The following is a 22,916-nucleotide window of genomic DNA, read 5'->3' on the forward strand; positions in this document are numbered from 1 at the left end:
AGTGTACCAAATTTATTAATGAGACCGTATCGACTTTGATAGCGCGTACTAGTCTGCAAGCCTCGAATTGACATTCCAACCACAGGCATACTTGCGTTTTTCATCGTTACACTGGTATAATGTTAACTGGCTAATTTATTATGCCGTCTTTAGAAAATATCCAGTGAAAGTGAGATAAAATAGGGATGTGCAGTGACTAGGAAAATAGATGTGTCGTGACTGTATATTGACTTTCTCTCTGTTATCTGACACATTTACTGTGTGCTCGCATAGTATGGGCACAATGTGACTAAGCTTACTTAGGTAATTTACAAGTACAGCAAACAATATGTCGATTTCTATAGCTCCACTGAATGATGTGGACAACACTGGTAATCACCAAGTTAGATGTGGTCAACATTGTAATCACCAGGTTACATGTGGACAGCACTGGTAATCACCAAGTTAGATGTGGTCAACACTGTAATCACCAGGTTAGATGTGGACAGCACTGGTAATCACCAGGTTAGATGTGGACAGCACTGGTAATCACCAGGTTAGATGTGGACAGCACTGGTAATCACCAGGTTAGATGTGGACAGCACTGGTAATCATCAGGTTAAATGTATACAGCACTGGTAATCACCAGGTTAGATGTGGACAGCACTGGTAATCATCAAGTTAGATGTGGACAGCACTGGTAATCACCATGTTAGATGTAGACAGCACTGGTAATCACCAGGTTAGATGTAGACAGCACTGGTAATCACCAGGTTATATGTAGACAGCACTGGTAATCACCAGGTTATATGTAGACAGCACTGGTAATCACCAGGTTATAAGTAGACAGCACTGGTAATCACCAGATTAGATGTGGACAGCACTAGTAATCACCAGGTTAGATGTTGACAGCACTGGTAATCACCAGGTTAGATGTGGACAGCACTAGTAATCACCAGGTTAGATGTGGACAGCACTGGTAATCACCAGGTTATATGAAGACAGCACTGGTAATCACCAGGTTAGATGTGGACAACAATGGTAATCACTAGGTTACATGTGGACAGCACTGGTAATCGCCAGGTTATATGTAAACAGCACTGGTAATCACCAGGTTAGATGTGGACAGCACTGGTAATCACCAGGTTAGATGTGGACAACACTGGTAATCACCAGGTTAGATATGGACAGCACTGGTAATCACCAGGTTAGATGTGTACAGCACTGGTAATCACCAAGTTAGATGTAGACAGCACTGGTAATCACCAGGTTAGATGTGGACAGCACTGGTAATCACCAGGTTATATGTAGACAGCACTGGTAATCACCAGGTTATATGTAGACAGCACTGGTAATCACCAGGTTAGATGTGGACAGCACTGGTAATCACCAGGTTAGATGTGGACAACACTGGTAATCACCATGTTAGATGTGGACAGCACTGGTAATCACCAGGTTAAATGTAGACAGCGCTGATAATCACCAGGTTAGATGTGGACAGCACTGGTAATCACCAGGTTAGATGTGGACAGCACTGGTAATCACCAGGCTAGATGTAGACAGCACTGGTAATCACCAGGTTAGATGTGGACAGCACTGGTAATCACCAGGCTAGATGTGGACAGCACTGGTAATCACCAGGTTAGATATGGACAGCACTGGTAATCACCAGGTTAAATGTAGACAGCACTGGTAATCACCAGGCTAGATGTAGACAGCACTGGTAATCACCAGGTTAGATGTGGACAGCACTGGTAATCACCAGGCTAGATGTAGACAGCACTGGTAATCACCAGGTTAGATGTGGACAGCACTGGTAATCACCAGGCTAGATGTGGACAGCACTGGTAATCACCAGGTTAGATGTGGACAGCACTGGTAATCACCAGGTTAGATGTGGACAGCACTGGTAATCACTAGGCTAGATGTAGACAGCACTGGTAATCACCAGGTTAGATGTGGACAGCACTGGTAATCACCAGGCTAGATGTGGACAGCACTGGTAATCACCAGGTTAGATGTAGACAGCATTGGTAATCACCAGGTTAGATGTGGACAGCACTGGTAATCACCAGGTTAGATGTGGACAGCACTGGTAATCACAGGGCTAGATGTAGACAGCACTGGTAATCACCAGGTTATATATAGACAGCACTGGTAATCACCAGGTTAAATGTAGACAGCGCTGGTAATCACCAGGTTAAATGTAGACAGCGCTGGTAATCACCAGGTTAGGTGTAGAAACACTGCTCATTGGCGCTAGGTTAGCTTTAACCATACTTGTAATGGCCCGGTTCACGTTTGACGTGGACATCGCTGATAATGTTCAAATTATCCATGCATTGAACCAGTAGTCACCCAAGCGTCACTGTATTGAGTGCTTACAAGGTTGTTCTCGTAAATTAAAAAAAAAATAATACCACAATGAAGGTGGTGATCCGCGAGAAAGAAACTCATTTTTTTAATGTAGCAGTTATACGCAGCGATGTCAACCATGCTGCTTCAAAGGTACATTGCCTTGTTCTCTTCGATAGCAACTAGCAGCCCAAGTAGTTTGCATTGCAAGTACGGACGCAATTATAAATTGCGCGGATAAAAATATCCTACTACGTCTCCATAGTAACTATACTAATGACTACAAGACTGTTAATACATTCAAACTAATACATCTTACATTATATTCATTAAACAAGCTATTGGAGTATATTGGCACGCGGAAATAGGTAGACTTGGTTACGTTTAAACATAGGCATTACTATGTCCGATATTATACATCAATGTCGTTGACGCAAACTCTCGGCGGGTTTGGAAGATTGGTAATGCGCGTTGATCACTATTTTCTGAACACTTATAATTTTGAATCATCAATATCTATCGTTCAGATGTGCAGCCTAAGCGACTCTGTGGGCCATATCATTTCTATATATGTGGCAAATTATGGCACCAATAACAAGTTGAATTCCTTCAAAATATAAAAATTGAACTTGTGTCGAAATTATATTATAATTAATGTATTTTTGTCTCTAGGCGATACTTCTTAGATACACATTTTTCACAAAGCAGCTATATTTATGCCAGTTATAAACACCTCTAGGATCGGAAAATGGAAAATATGTTCTCAACAAAACACAATTAAGGTACACGGGCCAGCGATCAGGTGCCGTCTACAGTATCAACACGCATCGTTGACTTTTAGAAAGGTTTATTAAAAATGAAATATCCGACTGAAATGAAACTTGGAATATAAATAATAAATAACAACCCAAGCGATGTATTAAAAAGTTAACGTTCATTATTTGCTATCACGTGGTGTACTAGAACGCATATCGAAGTTTTCAAACAGATTTCTAAGTATTTTGTAGGAATGGAGTAGAAATTGTAGGAAAAAAATGTTTCTGTTTTACATACAGTAGTCAAAAAGACTAGAATATCGATTCTTGATTCAGATTTTTACTCACGTAATACATATATATACAAATTATTGTACACGTGTCAACCCCCTTTCAGTTTGGTAGGGGTATGCGGCCAGGGAAGTAAAACCCCAGACCCCGTCATAGACCATTTCACCTCATAAACCATGCCCCAAAGAGTGATTTTGTATATCCCATCAGAGACCAAATTGTCACTTAATTTATTCAGTTATATTCTGAGTTGAATCTACACATCACCCGGTCTCATAAATAAAAGTACTAAAACTCGGGTAAATACATGGAAATTAAAAAAACAAAAAACAGACCTGATATTGATCCTAAAGTCAAGAAAATCTATTCTAGACCAAACAGCTAAAAGTTACGATCCCAAAACAAACAATGCGCATGCTTGTAAAAGTGTTTATAATTTCATTGAACGCTAAGATGTGTGCTGCCAAAAAAACAAAAAAACAAAAAACGTTTTTGTTCATAATAATTGTTCATACTGCAACAAACAACATTAATATAACAAATAGAGTGCATATTTAATATCTGTGCAATGACGTCACAGCCCGTCATATCCGATAACTTAAATCGTATGTTTCCGTGAAATGACATGTCATTTTTATGAATAAGGCTTTACAACCACATTTCATTTTATAACTAACTCGTGCGTATAGCTATTGATACACTGTTTTTAGGATATTTCAATAACAGTTTGCAAACGCCGGAAAGTTTTCACAATCACCCAGCAACCGAAGTGGCGCCACAAAAGACGTATTTCAATAAATTTAGCTATAAATAAACCGTCAGGAAACTCGTGGAGTTCTCATAATGTTTATTGCAATCCGTTGGTTTGAAAATTGTAATAAGCTAAAAATCAACCTGAAGATTGACTTACGATTATTAAACCAGTGATTCTGAGAGGCCTCCATTCAGACGTCAATCTTGCCTTGGCGACTTGAAATCCCGTATTCGACATCATACCGCGTTAACCATTCGAGATTACACGCGTCCTTGGCTCACGGAAGAATATGTATCACCTTTGACTTATTGGCACCGCCCTTTGAACTCATGCACGACCTTTTAATTTGACCTATTCATTTGACCTATTACATCACACTTTGTGATTATGCGTGACCTTTGACACATCAAGTCGATCTATTACATCACGCTTTGTGATTGTGCGTGATTTTTGACACATCAATTCGTCATTTTACACACGCTTTGTGATTATGCGTGATCTTTGACACATATATTTGACCTACGACACCCTTCTCTGATATCATCCACGACCTTTGACACATCAATTTGACGAATTACACCACGCTTAGTGATATAACATGTGACCGTTGACACTACAATTCGACCTATTGCACACGCTTTGGAATTACGCGTGACCTTGCACACATCAATTCGACCTATTACACCACCCTTTGAAATCATACACGACCTTTGTGATTATGCATGACATTTGACACATCGAAATATCAAACAATTATTTTAAAATGCTTAAATGTACTGCGCATTGTCACCTTTTACAGGACCACGAATTCAAAAATCTACATTTCACGTAGCATCCATGAGATAAGTACATTCAGTGCAGTCAGTGACTCAACATACTTAACATGGATTTTTGTTTGTAATTTACATTGAATTAGTATTCGTTTTGTGTCGGGAATTCTTGGTGACATAATGCCAATATACTGTACAAACAAAAACAGACTTTCAAACGACGAACACGAAAACAGCTTGATTGCCGATACTTGTCTGTCGACGTGCAGCGCGCATTCGAAATGTGTGCTACGTGGCGTGACACCCATATGAATAACATTTTTGGTAATGTTGAGATTACAATTTTTAGAAATTCATGATTACCATTTTTCTCGAAAGTTCCCAGTAAGTAGTTTTTTTTGTTTTTTGTTTTTTTACGAACCCCTCAGACAAATAACTTGAACCAGTGTTGACTTCGGTGATAAAAAAAAATGTAATTAAGTTTTCTGTTGAAAAAAAAAATCGTTAAACATGATATCATATTATTTTTAATCTGTAGTAGCGCCTAATTATGGCGCGGCAACATACCATTAATGCTTATTACATTTTATCACATATTTTCCCGCTTGATAGGTTTTCAATTTGAGGCGATCATTAGGCATAAAATCATGAATAATTAAAGCTGCATTCTGATAAGAAAAAATAATATACTAAGTATCTTGTCTGTCTTGAATATGCTATTTTCCCCAGGCATTAAACATATTTTATTAAATTATTTTTTCAGATTTATTTATTTAATAAGTTAGTTTTTCGTATTATTTTATTTAATTATTTTTTTTCATATTATCATATTCATTTTTTTATAATATTTTATTCAATTATTTTTTTCATATTATTTTATTAAATTACTTTTTCCGAATATTTTGTTTTAATAATTTTTTAGTTTTGGCAAATACTCCTTCTTGATTACAACTACATTAGTCGTATTGTATGAAAATAGCCCAATTCCCTCTTTTGGTCCTCCCGCGTTAATTGTACTACAAGCAGTGGTTTCCGTACGACCTTCCTGGTCAAAATGTAATAAACTTGAGTTTCAAAGAACAGGACGACGGTGAGTCAGTACATCAACAAACAACAATCACCTCATCAGCTGTCATGCGGGACGATGTCAGGAAAGTAGGCCAATGACGTCACGTTATCCATTAATATCGCTGTCGCTCAACGTAGCGCTATATATTAGTACACCAATTCATACTTCAGAATGTCTTATGATGATAAATATAATGCATTACTATAAATCAAATAACTTACAGGGATGATATGAGTCATTGATGTCACGCAGGTATCAAGCGTACGAAGAACAGTATCACTATCGTCAAAGCTTGTGCTACTTTCTCCGAGGTTGTGAACTGCCCTTTAATTTATAGCAATCAAGTTCATGACGTTCAGTTAATTTCGCTCATTAGTGAAAGCGATGAGTGACACAGATGATGAGAGAGTAAACCGTTAATTCCGATTCGGTATATTCTACTTCACAAAGCATAACTGTAAAACAATCAGCGAAAAATAACGTTTTTGTACAAAATCTATTCTGTAACGGATGACGTCACTTTAGTTTTCACTTCTAAAACAACATTTTATTCATGTCTATGCCGACTCTTCACAAATATATCGCCTAATTCTTTTGAACCAATCAAAATCAATTTCTCATAATAGGAATTAACCAAATATGATCAATTTCTCTTTCAAAAAAAGTAAAATAACGATTGCCATGTGTATTAACAAATTAAATAATAAGAGTGTCTCATTGGTCATTCCTCGATCACGTGCCACCATCATCCGTAATTATAGTCTCGGTTGAATAACCATTAGCCACCCACGCAAATAATTAACCAGTATATAATTTACATGTTCCTGGTTGAACCAATCGCCGATAAAAGAGACTAGTGGTTTATGAAAGAAACAGTACATTTTACTTTTGAATTTGAATATTCCATTGATCCTAATTTACAATTCTTAACCTTCATCGAAATAAGCCAAAAAAATAAAATCCAGCTAATAATTAAACTCTATGCAGTACGAGTACTCGATTCATACTTTCCCCCCTTTTAAATCTGACCGCTGATGGCGCCGTGAGGTTTATAAACACTAACCACATTTTCCGAAATTTGAGTTTGAACCTAAAGTAACAACATGCGACTTTTCGTTTGCGTTGGTCCCGTGCAATTTCTGACGGCTTAGGGAAGCCATAGGCCTGTCCTCGTACGAGCATTTACGAGCTCACGTGTTAATACCACTCGGGACAACCGGGCGGGCCTGGTAAAACCGGTGGGCCAAATCAATTGTATTGTTGTGATATTGCACGTAAGGTATCAATTTACAAATCGAGAGAGTACCGTTAAATTCAAATGCTTTTGAAGCCTAACATTATAGGTGGTGGTTGTAGCGTCGATAGAAAGTATACAGCGCGTTTGCCACTTGAATGTGACGCGCTACGCGACTACCACCGCCTTCAAATTAGCCAAAGCGACGTTATTTTTGCAAAAGACCTACATGTTTAACATAACATTTTCCAAGGTTGTCATAGAAACGCTTGTTTAAGGATTAGTCACGCGTACCTGCTTGTGGGTAGGACGTGATGTTGACCAATAGGAAAGCATGTCACACAACTACGCTGGCAAATATAATCGTACAATCTCTCTGATTCGCTGAAGGTTCTGTCGCACAGTGTGTCAATCTTTCCACAGTTAGTCGTGGTATGAAGGGTGACAACATCATCGTTAAAATGTTGCCCAAAATAAAGCGCACAGTAATTCTACCCCCAAGGGAATGTCTAATGGTCAGCCCCTAACCGTGGAACCAAAAGACGTTAACAATGTAGTATTATAGATTTCCCTGGTTTTATCGTAGACAAACTTACAACATTCGATCAGCAGTTACATAATGAATGTAACAAATACCCTTTCGCAACAGTCCATGCTTCATGTGACCTCTCAATCAAACGACGATGTAAGTTACGCCCGGTAATTAAAAAAGATCAGAATCTCACAATCCTGCGTTCTCGCCAGCAATTCTCAAAAGAGGCGTAAATATGGCGGCCACTGGTGAATGGGTACAATGACGTTTCAATAGAACATCCATATACTAGATATCAGCGATGGTAGCTATGGTTGCTATGGTTGCAATACTGGTACCACCGCTTGTAGTGACATCTTCGTTTCGCTCGAGTTCAATTATACGGTGACAGAAACCACACTGTCACCCATCTTCTCAATTTAATAAATAACCGGCAGCTCGCCGGCTGACATTTATATTAATAATGCATCACAATTTAATGATCTAAATTAAATTTTAAAAAGAAATTGTGCGTATCAGCATTTTTGACAAGAGGTATTTACACGGCGGCCACTGAATAATAAGGCGCTGACTTTTCTCAAGTTACCATGGTTACAAAGAGTGGCACATTTTCTGTACTGGGGGCATACGCTCGAATTCCATTATGATGATAGAAACAACGACGTCATTGAAATCCCGTCTTTTAAAATTTAATAATTTGCCGGAAGTACGTTGACATTTATATTATTATTATTATTAATAATAATACATTACATTAATGTAAGGGTGTAAATTAAATTTGTAATGCGTCATACTTACTAATTAAGTGAAATTGCTAAAAATACTGAGTTATGTATATGTGTCTTGTATTCAGAATTATTTGTGTTGGCTGAATCCCAACTCCAGCTAATTTAAATTGCGCGACCATAATTGTCTGCCGCCGAGTTTAATTAACACGGATTTCACAAATCGGTTGTTTATAAACTTTTTTTTTTATAATTATTATTATGTACCTTTGTGAATGTTTCACTCGGCATTCGACATCTGCATGTCTTGTATGTAAAACAAAGTACGGCAACTCAAACCTAATAAAATTCTAATAGTAAAGTTACAAAGAGTGGCCATTTCTGTACTGGGGGAATACGATCGAATTCCGTTATGGTGATAGAAACAACTTAAACAACATCATTGAAAACCCGTCTTTTAAAATTTAATAATTAACCGGAAGTACTTTGACATTTATACTATTATTATTATTAATACATTACATTTTAATGATGTAAATTAAATGTGTAACACGTCATAATTACTAATTAAGTGAAATTGTTAAAAATACTGAGTTTATAAACTTTTTTTTATTATTATCATGTACCTTTGTGACTGTTTTACTCGGCATTCGACATTCTGCATGTCTTGTATATGAAAAAAAAAGTTCGGCACTCAAACCCGACATAATTCAAACAGATCTTGAAATCGAATTTAGATCAACTCCTAAAAAATAAAGTGAGTTATCCTTGAGTGATTACAATGGAAATTATGCTCGATTTGGTGATTAGACACCACTTCTTTGTTTCTGTCGAGAACAGACTCCAATATTTACAGATTTGTTGTCAAGGCAACTGATATTATCATTTCCTATGAAGACACAATTTAAAGTAGGAAGACAACTTTAAAGCGGGGGTGTCGTCACCTGCGCATGCGTCAGATTGCCACAGTGTGTCATTGTTTACTAACCAGCATCCACCCATGAGCATTTGCGTCTTTATTACGCGTTGTTATCGTCGGTTGGGTCTCATTTCCCGCGCATGCGCAGGTGACGACCCCTCCGCTTTAACTACGATGTTATCGGCATAGCCAACCTTAGAAACAACAGCAGAATTTTATAATTAACAGAATTTTGCTTTCAAGTTACGATAAAAAACACTGCCAGGCACCGTCATGAAGATGAAGAAACTTTAAAATCATAGACACAGGTGCGATTACGTATCGCGCAACGAAAAGCGATGACAATATTTGAGCTGAATCTGTTATTTTATTCATCGCACACCGATATTTGAGTATCGCATTTCCTTCTTTTGCAGAATCCCTTCCGTCGTCATGGCAACCAGACTCAGTGAATGCAGATGAGGCATCTCAGGAGCGCCAGGTAGAGACAGACGAGGAGGTGAGATATTCAATATTTATGACGTAATGCTATTTAATATACAAATCGATCCATCGACGTTTATTGTTTGTAGTCGCTATGGCACATGTAGCTAGAAACGCTCAGGTAATTTTGAGTTGCTTTAAAGGGCAGTGGTCGCCGCGTTGTGATCTTGGGTCCCATGGCGACGTAAACATTGTGTGTTTACACGCGCTGAAAGACGACCACCGCCCTTACACCGTCACCAAAAAAAAAATAATAATAATAATAACAGTAAATAAATTAATAATAAGCCCAAAATAGGATTTTATGAAATGATTTTATCCGATCACAGTGCACACAGTGCTATAGTCTTGGTAATTTTGTTTGCATAGAGACATCGTAGAAAAAAACTGTTCACACATTAAAGATAGTTACTTTAAATTGACTACTAAAACAATAGTTAAACCGACCATTTAATGGCACACCTAATGTGTTTTATGTAATCGCAAACACGTGATCTGTTTTATGAATATGGGGCTATTAAACTGGCATTAGATAATGAAGTAATTGCGTGTCCGTTTTCATAACTGCAGCTATTTTGGGATCTTTCAGGTATGCGAATATACCACGAATTTCGTTGCGTCATGGATATGTTTTTCTTTGGGAAAGAAAAAGAAAAGAATTTAAACCATTTTACTGCGAAAAAAAAGACAAAAATATCTGAATATGACGGACTTGAGTGTTATCATTTCAAAATTAAAATCTAAATATGAATTCGTGATAAAAAAAATAAACTCACACCTACATATTGTACCCAAAGCTACGTTTTTATAGCGCTCTTGAATTCGCTGTAGTTCACTGTAATTACGTTTGTTGTCGTCGGTTCAGGAATTTCGTTTGTTGCGGGTGAGTGGGGGTGGGTTGGGGCTGTTCCAATGTATTGATAATATATCATATCATGACCATTCAACCGCAGACTAAACGTTGCTGCTATTATTGTACTAATTAATTATTTACCGAATTTTAATTTCGCTGTTTTCGCAAAACTAAATACAATAGAGCATCCGTGAATATGCTAAAAATATTGAAATATGAATAGAAAATATGAATATGACATGATCACAGAGTCGATGTTATTCAGTGGCACATGCGCACACAGCACGCATACAACAAACAGTCAAACAGTCGAGCAATCTATAATTTACGGTTGTTATTTAAAACATGCCACATAAATCATCTTAATTGGAACGCGAACATAAACAGTTATACATAATAACATTGTGCCAGTATATTAACCCAGATATTTTACTCTTCTCAAATATTCCAACCTTGAATAGTTTGTGAATTGTTTTCTGTGCATTTACATGAGTTCAGCCCTACACGTTGATCAGTTGGAACACAATAGATCGACGTCGTTAAAACTATGACGCATTATACTAATTTTTCAGATATCTTTCACTTTTGCGAATCGCATCGTTTCACACATTGGACTCATTTTCATTTCACTCAATGTTCGATAAAATGTATTATTTCTGGTCCAACTCGAGAAATTGAGTTCCATGTTAAAGATTTCCCAGTTCTAAGATGAAATATGTAGAATATAAATAACTAATTTGTGTTTTCTTATCTTATATTTTTGCAGTTGATAACACCGTCGTTATCATCTGGTGGATTTTCTAGACAGTAAAATTCAAAGTTCTATATATTATGCGCATTAATCACTTGGCAATATAAATGCATACATTCAAATGACACTTGGCAATATAAATGAATACAGTCTAATAACACTTGGCAATATAAATGCTTACATTCAAATGACACTTGGCAATATAAATGAATACAGTCAAATGACACTTGGCAATATAAATGCTTACATTCAAATGACACTTGGCAATATTAATGCATACATTCAAATGACACTTGGCAATATAAATGAATACAGTCTAATAACACTTGGCAATATAAATGCTTACATTCAAATGACACTTGGCAATATAAATGAATACAGTCAAATGACACTTGGCAATATAAATGCTTACATTCAAATGACACTTGGCAATATTAATGCATACATTCAAATGACACTTGGCAATATAAATGAATACAGTCTAATAACACTTGGCAATATAAATGCTTACATTCAAATGACACTTGGCAATATAAATGCATACATTCAAATGACACTTGGCAATATAAATGAATACAGTCAAATGACACTTGGCAATATAAATGCATACATTCAAATGACACTTGGCAATATAAATGAATACAGTCTAATAACACTTGGCAATATAAATGCTTACATTCAAATGACACTTGGCAATATAAATGAATACAGTCAAATGACACTTGGCAATATAAATGCATACATTCAAATGACACTTGGCAATATAAATGAATACAGTCTAATAACACTTGGCAATATAAATGCTTACATTCAAATGACACTTGGCAATATAAATGAATACAGTCAAATGACACTTGGCAATATAAATGCATACATTCAAATGACACTTGGCAATATAAATGCATACAGTCAAATGACACTTGGCAATATAAATACATACAGTCAAATGACACTTGGCAATATAAATGAATACAGTCAAATGACACTTGGCAATATAAATGCTTACATTCAAATGACACTTGGCAATATAAATGCTTACATTCAAATGACACTTGGTAATATCGAAATACATACAGTCAAATGACACTTGGTAATATAAATACATACAGTCAAATGACACTTGGCCATATAAATGCTTACATTCAAATGACACTTGGCAATATAAATGCATACATTCAAATGACACTTGGCAATATAAATGCATACATTCAAATAACACTTGGCAATATAAATGCATACATTCAAATGACACTTGGCAATATAAATGCTTACATTCAAATGACACTTGGCAATATAAATACATACAGTCAAATGACACTTGGCAATATAAATACAAACAGTCAAATGACACTTGGCAATATAAATACATACATTCAAATAACACTTGGCAATATAAATGCATACATTCAAATGACACTTGGCAATATAAATGAATACAGTCAAATGACACTTGGCAATATAAATACATACATTCAAATGACACTTGGCAATATAAATGCTTACATTCAAATGGCACTTGGTAATATAAATACATACATTCAAATGACACTTGGCAATATAAATGCATACATTCAAATGACACTTGGTAATATAAATACATACATTCAAATGACACTTGGCAATATAAATGCTTACATTCAAATGGCACTTGGTAATATAAATACATACATTCAAATGACACTTGGCAATATAAATGCATACATTGAAATGACACTTGGCAATATAAATGCTTACATTCAAATGACACTTGGCAATATAAATGCATACATTCAAATGACACTTGGTAATATAAATACATACATTCAAATAACACTTGGCAATATAAATACATACATTCAAATAACACTTGGCAATATAAATGAATATAGTCTAATGACACTTGGCAATATAAATGAATACAGTCAAATGACACTTGGCAATATAAATACATACATTCAAATGACACTTGGCAATATAAATGCTTACATTCAAATGGCACTTGGTAATATAAATACATACATTCAAATGACACTTGGCAATATAAATGCATACATTCAAATGACACTTGGTAATATAAATACATACATTCAAATGACACTTGGCAATATAAATGCTTACATTCAAATGGCACTTGGTAATATAAATACATACATTCAAATGACACTTGGCAATATAAATGCATACATTGAAATGACACTTGGCAATATAAATGCTTACATTCAAATGACACTTGGCAATATAAATGCATACATTCAAATGACACTTGGTAATATAAATACATACATTCAAATAACACTTGGCAATATAAATACATACATTCAAATGACACTTGGCAATATAAATGAATATAGTCTAATGACACTTGGCAATATAAATGCTTACATTGAAATGACACTTGGCAATATAAATGCATACATTCAAATGACACTTGGCAATATCAATGAATACAGTCAAATGACACTTGGCAATATAAATGCATACATTCAAATGACACTTGGCAATATGAATGCATACATTCAAATGACACTTGGTAATATCTAAATACATACATTCAAATGACACTTGGCAATATAAATACATACAGTCAAATGAAGCTTGGTAATATTAATACATACATTCAAATGACACTTGGCAATATAAATGCATACATTCAAATGACACTTGGCAATATAAATGCTTACATTCAAATGACACTTGGCAATATAAATCCTTACATTCAAATGACACTTGGCAATATAAATGCTTACATTCAAATGACACTTGGTCATATAAATGCTTACATTCAAATGACACTTGGCAATATAAATGCTTACATTCAAATGACACTTGGCAATATAAATGCATACAATCAAATGACACTTGGCAATATAAATGCATACAATCAAATGACACTTGGCAATATAAATGAATACAGTCAAATGACACTTGGCAATATAAATGCTTACATTCAAATGGCACTTGGTAATATAAATACATTCATTCAAATGACACTTGGCAATATAAATGCATACATTGAAATGACACTTGGCAATATAAATGCTTACATTCAAATGACACTTGGCAATATAAATACATACAGTCAAATGACACTTGGCAATATAAATACATACATTCAAATAACACTTGGCAATATAAATGCATACATTCAAATGACACTTGGCAATATAAATGAATACAGTGTAATGACACTTGGCAATATAAATGCTTACATTCAAATGACACTTGGCAATATAAATACATACAGTCTAATGACACTTGGCAATATAAATGCATACATTCAAATGACACTTGGCAATATAAATGCATACATTGAAATGACACTTGGCAATATAAATGCTTACATTCAAATGACACTTGGCAATATAAATACATACAGTCTAATGACACTTGGCAATATAAATGCATACATTCAAATAACACTTGGCAATATAAATGCATACATTCAAATGACACTTGGCAATATAAATGCATACATTCAAATGACACTTGGCAATATAAATGCATACATTCAAATGACACTTGGCAATATAAATGCATACATTCAAATGACACTTGGCAATATAAATGCATACAGTCTAATGACACTTGGCAATATAAATGCATACATTCAAATGACACTTGGCAATATAAATGCATACATTCAAATGACACTTGGCAATATAAATGCATACATTCAAATGACACTTGGCAATATAAATGCATACATTCAAATGACACTTGGCAATATAAATGCATACATTCAAATGACACTTGGCAATATAAATGCATACATTCAAATGACACTTGGCAATATAAAAGCATACAGTCTAATGACACTTGGCAATATAAATGCATACATTCAAATGACACTTGGCAATATAAATGCTTACATTCAAATGACACTTGGCAATATAAATACATACAGTCAAATGACACTTGGCAATATAAATACATACATTCAAATAACACTTGGCAATATAAATGCATACATTCAAATGACACTTGGCAATATAAATGCATACATTCAAATAACACTTGGCAATATAAATGCATACATTCAAATAACACTTGGCAATATAAATGCATACATTCAAATGACACTTGGCAATATAAATGCATACATTCAAATAACACTTGGCAATATAAATGCATACATTCAAATGACACTTGGCAATATAAATGCATACTAGTACATTCAAATGACACTTGGCAATATAAATGCATACATTCAAATAACACTTGGCAATATAAATGCATACATTCAAATAACACTTGGCAATATAAATGCATACATTCAAATGACACTTGGCAATATAAATGCATACATTCAAATAACACTTGGCAATATAAATGCATACATTCAAATGACACTTGGCAATATAAATGCATACTAGTACATTCAAATGACACTTGGCAATATAAATGCATACATTCAAATAACACTTGGCAATATAAATGCATACATTCAAATAACACTTGGCAATATAAATGCATACATTCAAATGACACTTGGCAATATAAATGAATACAGTCAAATGACACTTGGCAATATAAATGCATATAGTCTAATGACACTTGGCAATATAAATGAATACAGTCTAATAACACTTGGCAATATAAATGCTTACATTCAAATGACACTTGGCAATATAAATGCTTACATTCAAATGACACTTGGCAATATAAATGAATACAGTCAAATGACACTTGGCAATATAAATGCATACATTCAAATGACACTTGGCAATATAAATGAATACAGTCTAATAACACTTGGCAATATAAATGCTTACATTCAAATGACACTTGGCAATATAAATGAATACAGTCAAATGACACTTGGCAATATAAATGCATACATTCAAATGACACTTGGCAATATAAATGCATACAGTCAAATGACACTTGGCAATATAAATACATACAGTCAAATGACACTTGGCAATATAAATGAATACAGTCAAATGACACTTGGCAATATAAATGCTTACATTCAAATGACACTTGGCAATATAAATGCTTACATTCAAATGACACTTGGTAATATCGAAATACATACAGTCAAATGACACTTGGTAATATAAATACATACAGTCAAATGACACTTGGCCATATAAATGCTTACATTCAAATGACACTTGGCAATATAAATGCATACATTCAAATGACACTTGGCAATATAAATGCATACATTCAAATAACACTTGGCAATATAAATGCATACATTCAAATGACACTTGGCAATATAAATGCTTACATTCAAATGACACTTGGCAATATAAATACATACAGTCAAATGACACTTGGCAATATAAATACAAACAGTCAAATGACACTTGGCAATATAAATACATACATTCAAATAACACTTGGCAATATAAATGCATACATTCAAATGACACTTGGCAATATAAATGAATACAGTCAAATGACACTTGGCAATATAAATACATACATTCAAATGACACTTGGCAATATAAATGCTTACATTCAAATGGCACTTGGTAATATAAATACATACATTCAAATGACACTTGGCAATATAAATGCATACATTCAAATGACACTTGGTAATATAAATACATACATTCAAATGACACTTGGCAATATAAATGCTTACATTCAAATGGCACTTGGTAATATAAATACATACATTCAAATGACACTTGGCAATATAAATGCATACATTGAAATGACACTTGGCAATATAAATGCTTACATTCAAATGACACTTGGCAATATAAATGCATACATTCAAATGACACTTGGTAATATAAATACATACATTCAAATAACACTTGGCAATATAAATACATACATTCAAATGACACTTGGCAATATAAATGAATATAGTCTAATGACACTTGGCAATATAAATGCTTACATTGAAATGACACTTGGCAATATAAATGCATACATTCAAATGACACTTGGCAATATCAATGAATACAGTCAAATGACACTTGGCAATATAAATGCATACATTCAAATGACACTTGGCAATATGAATGCATACATTCAAATGACACTTGGTAATATCTAAATACATACATTCAAATGACACTTGGCAATATAAATACATACAGTCAAATGAAGCTTGGTAATATTAATACATACATTCAAATGACACTTGGCAATATAAATGCATACATTCAAATGACACTTGGCAATATAAATGCTTACATTCAAATGACACTTGGCAATATAAATCCTTACATTCAAATGACACTTGGCAATATAAATGCTTACATTCAAATGACACTTGGTCATATAAATGCTTACATTCAAATGACACTTGGCAATATAAATGCTTACATTCAAATGACACTTGGCAATATAAATGCATACAATCAAATGACACTTGGCAATATAAATGCATACAATCAAATGACACTTGGCAATATAAATGAATACAGTCAAATGACACTTGGCAATATAAATGCTTACATTCAAATGGCACTTGGTAATATAAATACATTCATTCAAATGACACTTGGCAATATAAATGCATACATTGAAATGACACTTGGCAATATAAATGCTTACATTCAAATGACACTTGGCAATATAAATACATACAGTCAAATGACACTTGGCAATATAAATACATACATTCAAATAACACTTGGCAATATAAATGCATACATTCAAATGACACTTGGCAATATAAATGAATACAGTGTAATGACACTTGGCAATATAAATGCTTACATTCAAATGACACTTGGCAATATAAATACATACAGTCTAATGACACTTGGCAATATAAATGCATACATTCAAATGACACTTGGCAATATAAATGCATACATTGAAATGACACTTGGCAATATAAATGCTTACATTCAAATGACACTTGGCAATATAAATACATACAGTCTAATGACACTTGGCAATATAAATGCATACATTCAAATAACACTTGGCAATATAAATGCATACATTCAAATGACACTTGGCAATATAAATGCATACATTCAAATGACACTTGGCAATATAAATGCATACATTCAAATGACACTTGGCAATATAAATGCATACATTCAAATGACACTTGGCAATATAAATGCATACAGTCTAATGACACTTGGCAATATAAATGCATACATTCAAATGACACTTGGCAATATAAATGCATACATTCAAATGACACTTGGCAATATAAATGCATACATTCAAATGACACTTGGCAATATAAATGCATACATTCAAATGACACTTGGCAATATAAATGCATACATTCAAATGACACTTGGCAATATAAATGCATACATTCAAATGACACTTGGCAATATAAATGCATACAGTCTAATGACACTTGGCAATATAAATGCATACATTCAAATGACACTTGGCAATATAAATGCTTACATTCAAATGACACTTGGCAATATAAATACATACAGTCAAATGACACTTGGCAATATAAATACATACATTCAAATAACACTTGGCAATATAAATGCATACATTCAAATGACACTTGGCAATATAAATGCATACATTCAAATAACACTTGGCAATATAAATGCATACATTCAAATAACACTTGGCAATATAAATGCATACATTCAAATGACACTTGGCAATATAAATGCATACATTCAAATAACACTTGGCAATATAAATGCATACATTCAAATGACACTTGGCAATATAAATGCATACATTCAAATGACACTTGGCAATATAAATGCATACATTCAAATAACACTTGGCAATATAAATGCATACATTCAAATAACACTTGGCAATATAAATGCATACATTCAAATGACACTTGGCAATATAAATGCATACATTCAAATAACACTTGGCAATATAAATGCATACATTCAAATGACACTTGGCAATATAAATGCATACTAGTACATTCAAATGACACTTGGCAATATAAATGCATACATTCAAATAACACTTGGCAATATAAATGCATACATTCAAATAACACTTGGCAATATAAATGCATACATTCAAATGACACTTGGCAATATAAATGAATACAGTCAAATGACACTTGGCAATATAAATGCATATAGTCTAATGACACTTGGCAATATAAATGAATACAGTCAAATGACACTTGGCAATATAAATGAATACAGTCAAAAGACACTTGGCAATATAAATGCATATAGTCTAATGACACTTGGCAATATAAATGAATACAGTCAAATGACAATTGGCAATATAAATACATACAGTCAAATGACACTTGGCAATATAAATGCATACAGTCAAATGACACTTGGCAATATAAATACATACAGTCAAATGACACTTGGTCATATAAATGCTTACATTCAAATGACACTTGGCAATATAAATACATACAGTCAAATGACACTTGGCAATATAAATGCATACATTCAAATGACACTTGGCAATATAAATGAATACAGTCAAATGACACTTGGCAATATAAATGCATACAGTCTAATGACACTTGGCAATATAAATGCATACATTCAAATAACACTTGGCAATATAAATGAATACAGTCAAAAGACACTTGGCAATATAAATGCATATAGTCTAATGACACTTGGCAATATAAATGCTTACATTCAAATGACACTTGGCAATATAAATGCATACATTCAAACGACACTTGGCAATATAAATGAATACAGTCAAATGACACTTGGCAATATAAATGCATACAGTCTAATGACACTTGGCAATATAAATGCTTACATTCAAATGACACTTGGCAATATAAATGCATACATTCAAATGACACTTGGCAATATAAATGAATACAGTCAAATGACTCTTGGCAATATAAATGCATACAATCAAATGACACTTGGCAATATAAATGAATACAGTCAAATGACACTTGGCAATATAAATGAATACAGTCTAATGACACTTGGCAATATAAATGCTTACATTGAAATGACACTTGGCAATATAAATGCATACATTCAAATGACACTTGGCAATATAAATGCATACAGTCAAATGACACTTGGCAATATTAATGCATACATTCAAATGACACTTGGCAATATAAATGAATACAGTTTAATAACACTTGGCAATATAAATGCTTACATTCAAATGACACTTGGCAATATAAATGAATACAGTCAAATGACACTTGGCAATATAAATGCATACATTCAAATGACACTTGGCAATATAAATGAATACAGTCTAATAACACTTGGCAATATAAATGCTTACATTCAAATGACACTTGGCAATATAAATGAATACAGTCAAATGACACTTGGCAATATAAATGCATACATTCAAATGACACTTGGCAATATAAATGAATACAGTCTAATAACACTTGGCAATATAAATGCTTACATTCAAATGACACTTGGCAATATAAATGCATACATTCAAATGACACTTGGCAATATAAATGCATACATTCAAATAACACTTGGCAATATAAATGCATACATTCAAATGACACTTGGCAATATAAATGCTTACATTCAAATGACACTTGGCAATATAAATACATACAGTCAAATGACACTTGGCAATATAAATACAAACAGTCAAATGACACTTGGCAATATAAATACATACATTCAAATAACACTTGGCAATATAAATGCATACATTCAAATGACACTTGGCAATATAAATGAATACAGTCAAATGACACTTGGCAATATAAATACATACATTCAAATGACACTTGGCAATATAAATGCTTACATTCAAATGGCACTTGGTAATATAAATACATACATTCAAATGACACTTGGCAATATAAATGCATACATTCAAATGACACTTGGTAATATAAATACATACATTCAAATGACACTTGGCAATATAAATGCTTACATTCAAATGGCACTTGGTAATATAAATACATACATTCAAATGACACTTGGCAATATAAATGCATACATTGAAATGACACTTGGCAATATAAATGCTTACATTCAAATGACACTTGGCAATATAAATGCATACATTCAAATGACACTTGGTAATATAAATACATACATTCAAATAACACTTGGCAATATAAATACATACATTCAAATGACACTTGGCAATATAAATGAATATAGTCTAATGACACTTGGCAATATAAATGCTTACATTGAAATGACACTTGGCAATATAAATGCATACATTCAAATGACACTTGGCAATATCAATGAATACAGTCAAATGACACTTGGCAATATAAATGCATACATTCAAATGACACTTGGCAATATGAATGCATACATTCAAATGACACTTGGTAATATCTAAATACATACATTCAAATGACACTTGGCAATATAAATACATACAGTCAAATGAAGCTTGGTAATATTAATACATACATTCAAATGACACTTGGCAATATAAATGCATACATTCAAATGACACTTGGCAATATAAATGCTTACATTCAAATGACACTTGGCAATATAAATCCTTACATTCAAATGACACTTGGCAATATAAATGCTTACATTCAAATGACACTTGGTCATATAAATGCTTACATTCAAATGACACTTGGCAATATAAATGCTTACATTCAAATGACACTTTGCCATATAAATGCTTACATTCAAATGACACTTGGCAATATAAATGCATACAATCAAATGACACTTGGCAATATAAATGCATACAATCAAATGACACTTGGCAATATAAATGAATACAGTCAAATGACACTTGGCAATATAAATGCTTACATTCAAATGGCACTTGGTAATATAAATACATTCATTCAAATGACACTTGGCAATATAAATGCATACATTGAAATGACACTTGGCAATATAAATGCTTACATTCAAATGACACTTGGCAATATAAATACATACAGTCAAATGACACTTGGCAATATAAATACATACATTCAAATAACACTTGGCAATATAAATGCATACATTCAAATGACACTTGGCAATATAAATGAATACAGTGTAATGACACTTGGCAATATAAATGCTTACATTCAAATGACACTTGGCAATATAAATACATACAGTCTAATGACACTTGGCAATATAAATGCATACATTCAAATGACACTTGGCAATATAAATGCATACATTGAAATGACACTTGGCAATATAAATGCTTACATTCAAATGACACTTGGCAATATAAATACATACAGTCTAATGACACTTGGCAATATAAATGCATACATTCAAATAACACTTGGCAATATAAATGCATACATTCAAATGACACTTGGCAATATAAATGCATACATTCAAATGACACTTGGCAATATAAATGCATACATTCAAATGACACTTGGCAATATAAATGCATACATTCAAATGACACTTGGCAATATAAATGCATACAGTCTAATGACACTTGGCAATATAAATGCATACATTCAAATGACACTTGGCAATATAAATGCATACATTCAAATGACACTTGGCAATATAAATGCATACATTCAAATGACACTTGGCAATATAAATGCATACATTCAAATGACACTTGGCAATATAAATGCATACATTCAAATGACACTTGG

General features: G+C 33.5%; 1 protein-coding gene across 1 annotated transcript in view; it reads left to right on the forward strand.

Moving 5' to 3' along the window:
• Positions 1-22,916, forward strand: part of LOC100375880 (uncharacterized) — a 55,968-nt gene that overhangs the window by 5,754 nt on the left and 27,298 nt on the right. Inside the window, exon 2 of the mRNA XM_085495338.1 lies at positions 9,800-9,882. Within this exon, the coding sequence (XP_085351464.1) occupies positions 9,800-9,882 (83 nt within the window). The remainder of the gene's footprint in view (positions 1-9,799; positions 9,883-22,916) is intronic.

Source organism: Saccoglossus kowalevskii, chromosome 21 (assembly GCF_978046115.1).
Source record: "Saccoglossus kowalevskii chromosome 21, keSacKowa6.1, whole genome shotgun sequence".
Taxonomy (NCBI): domain Eukaryota; kingdom Metazoa; phylum Hemichordata; class Enteropneusta; family Harrimaniidae; genus Saccoglossus; species Saccoglossus kowalevskii.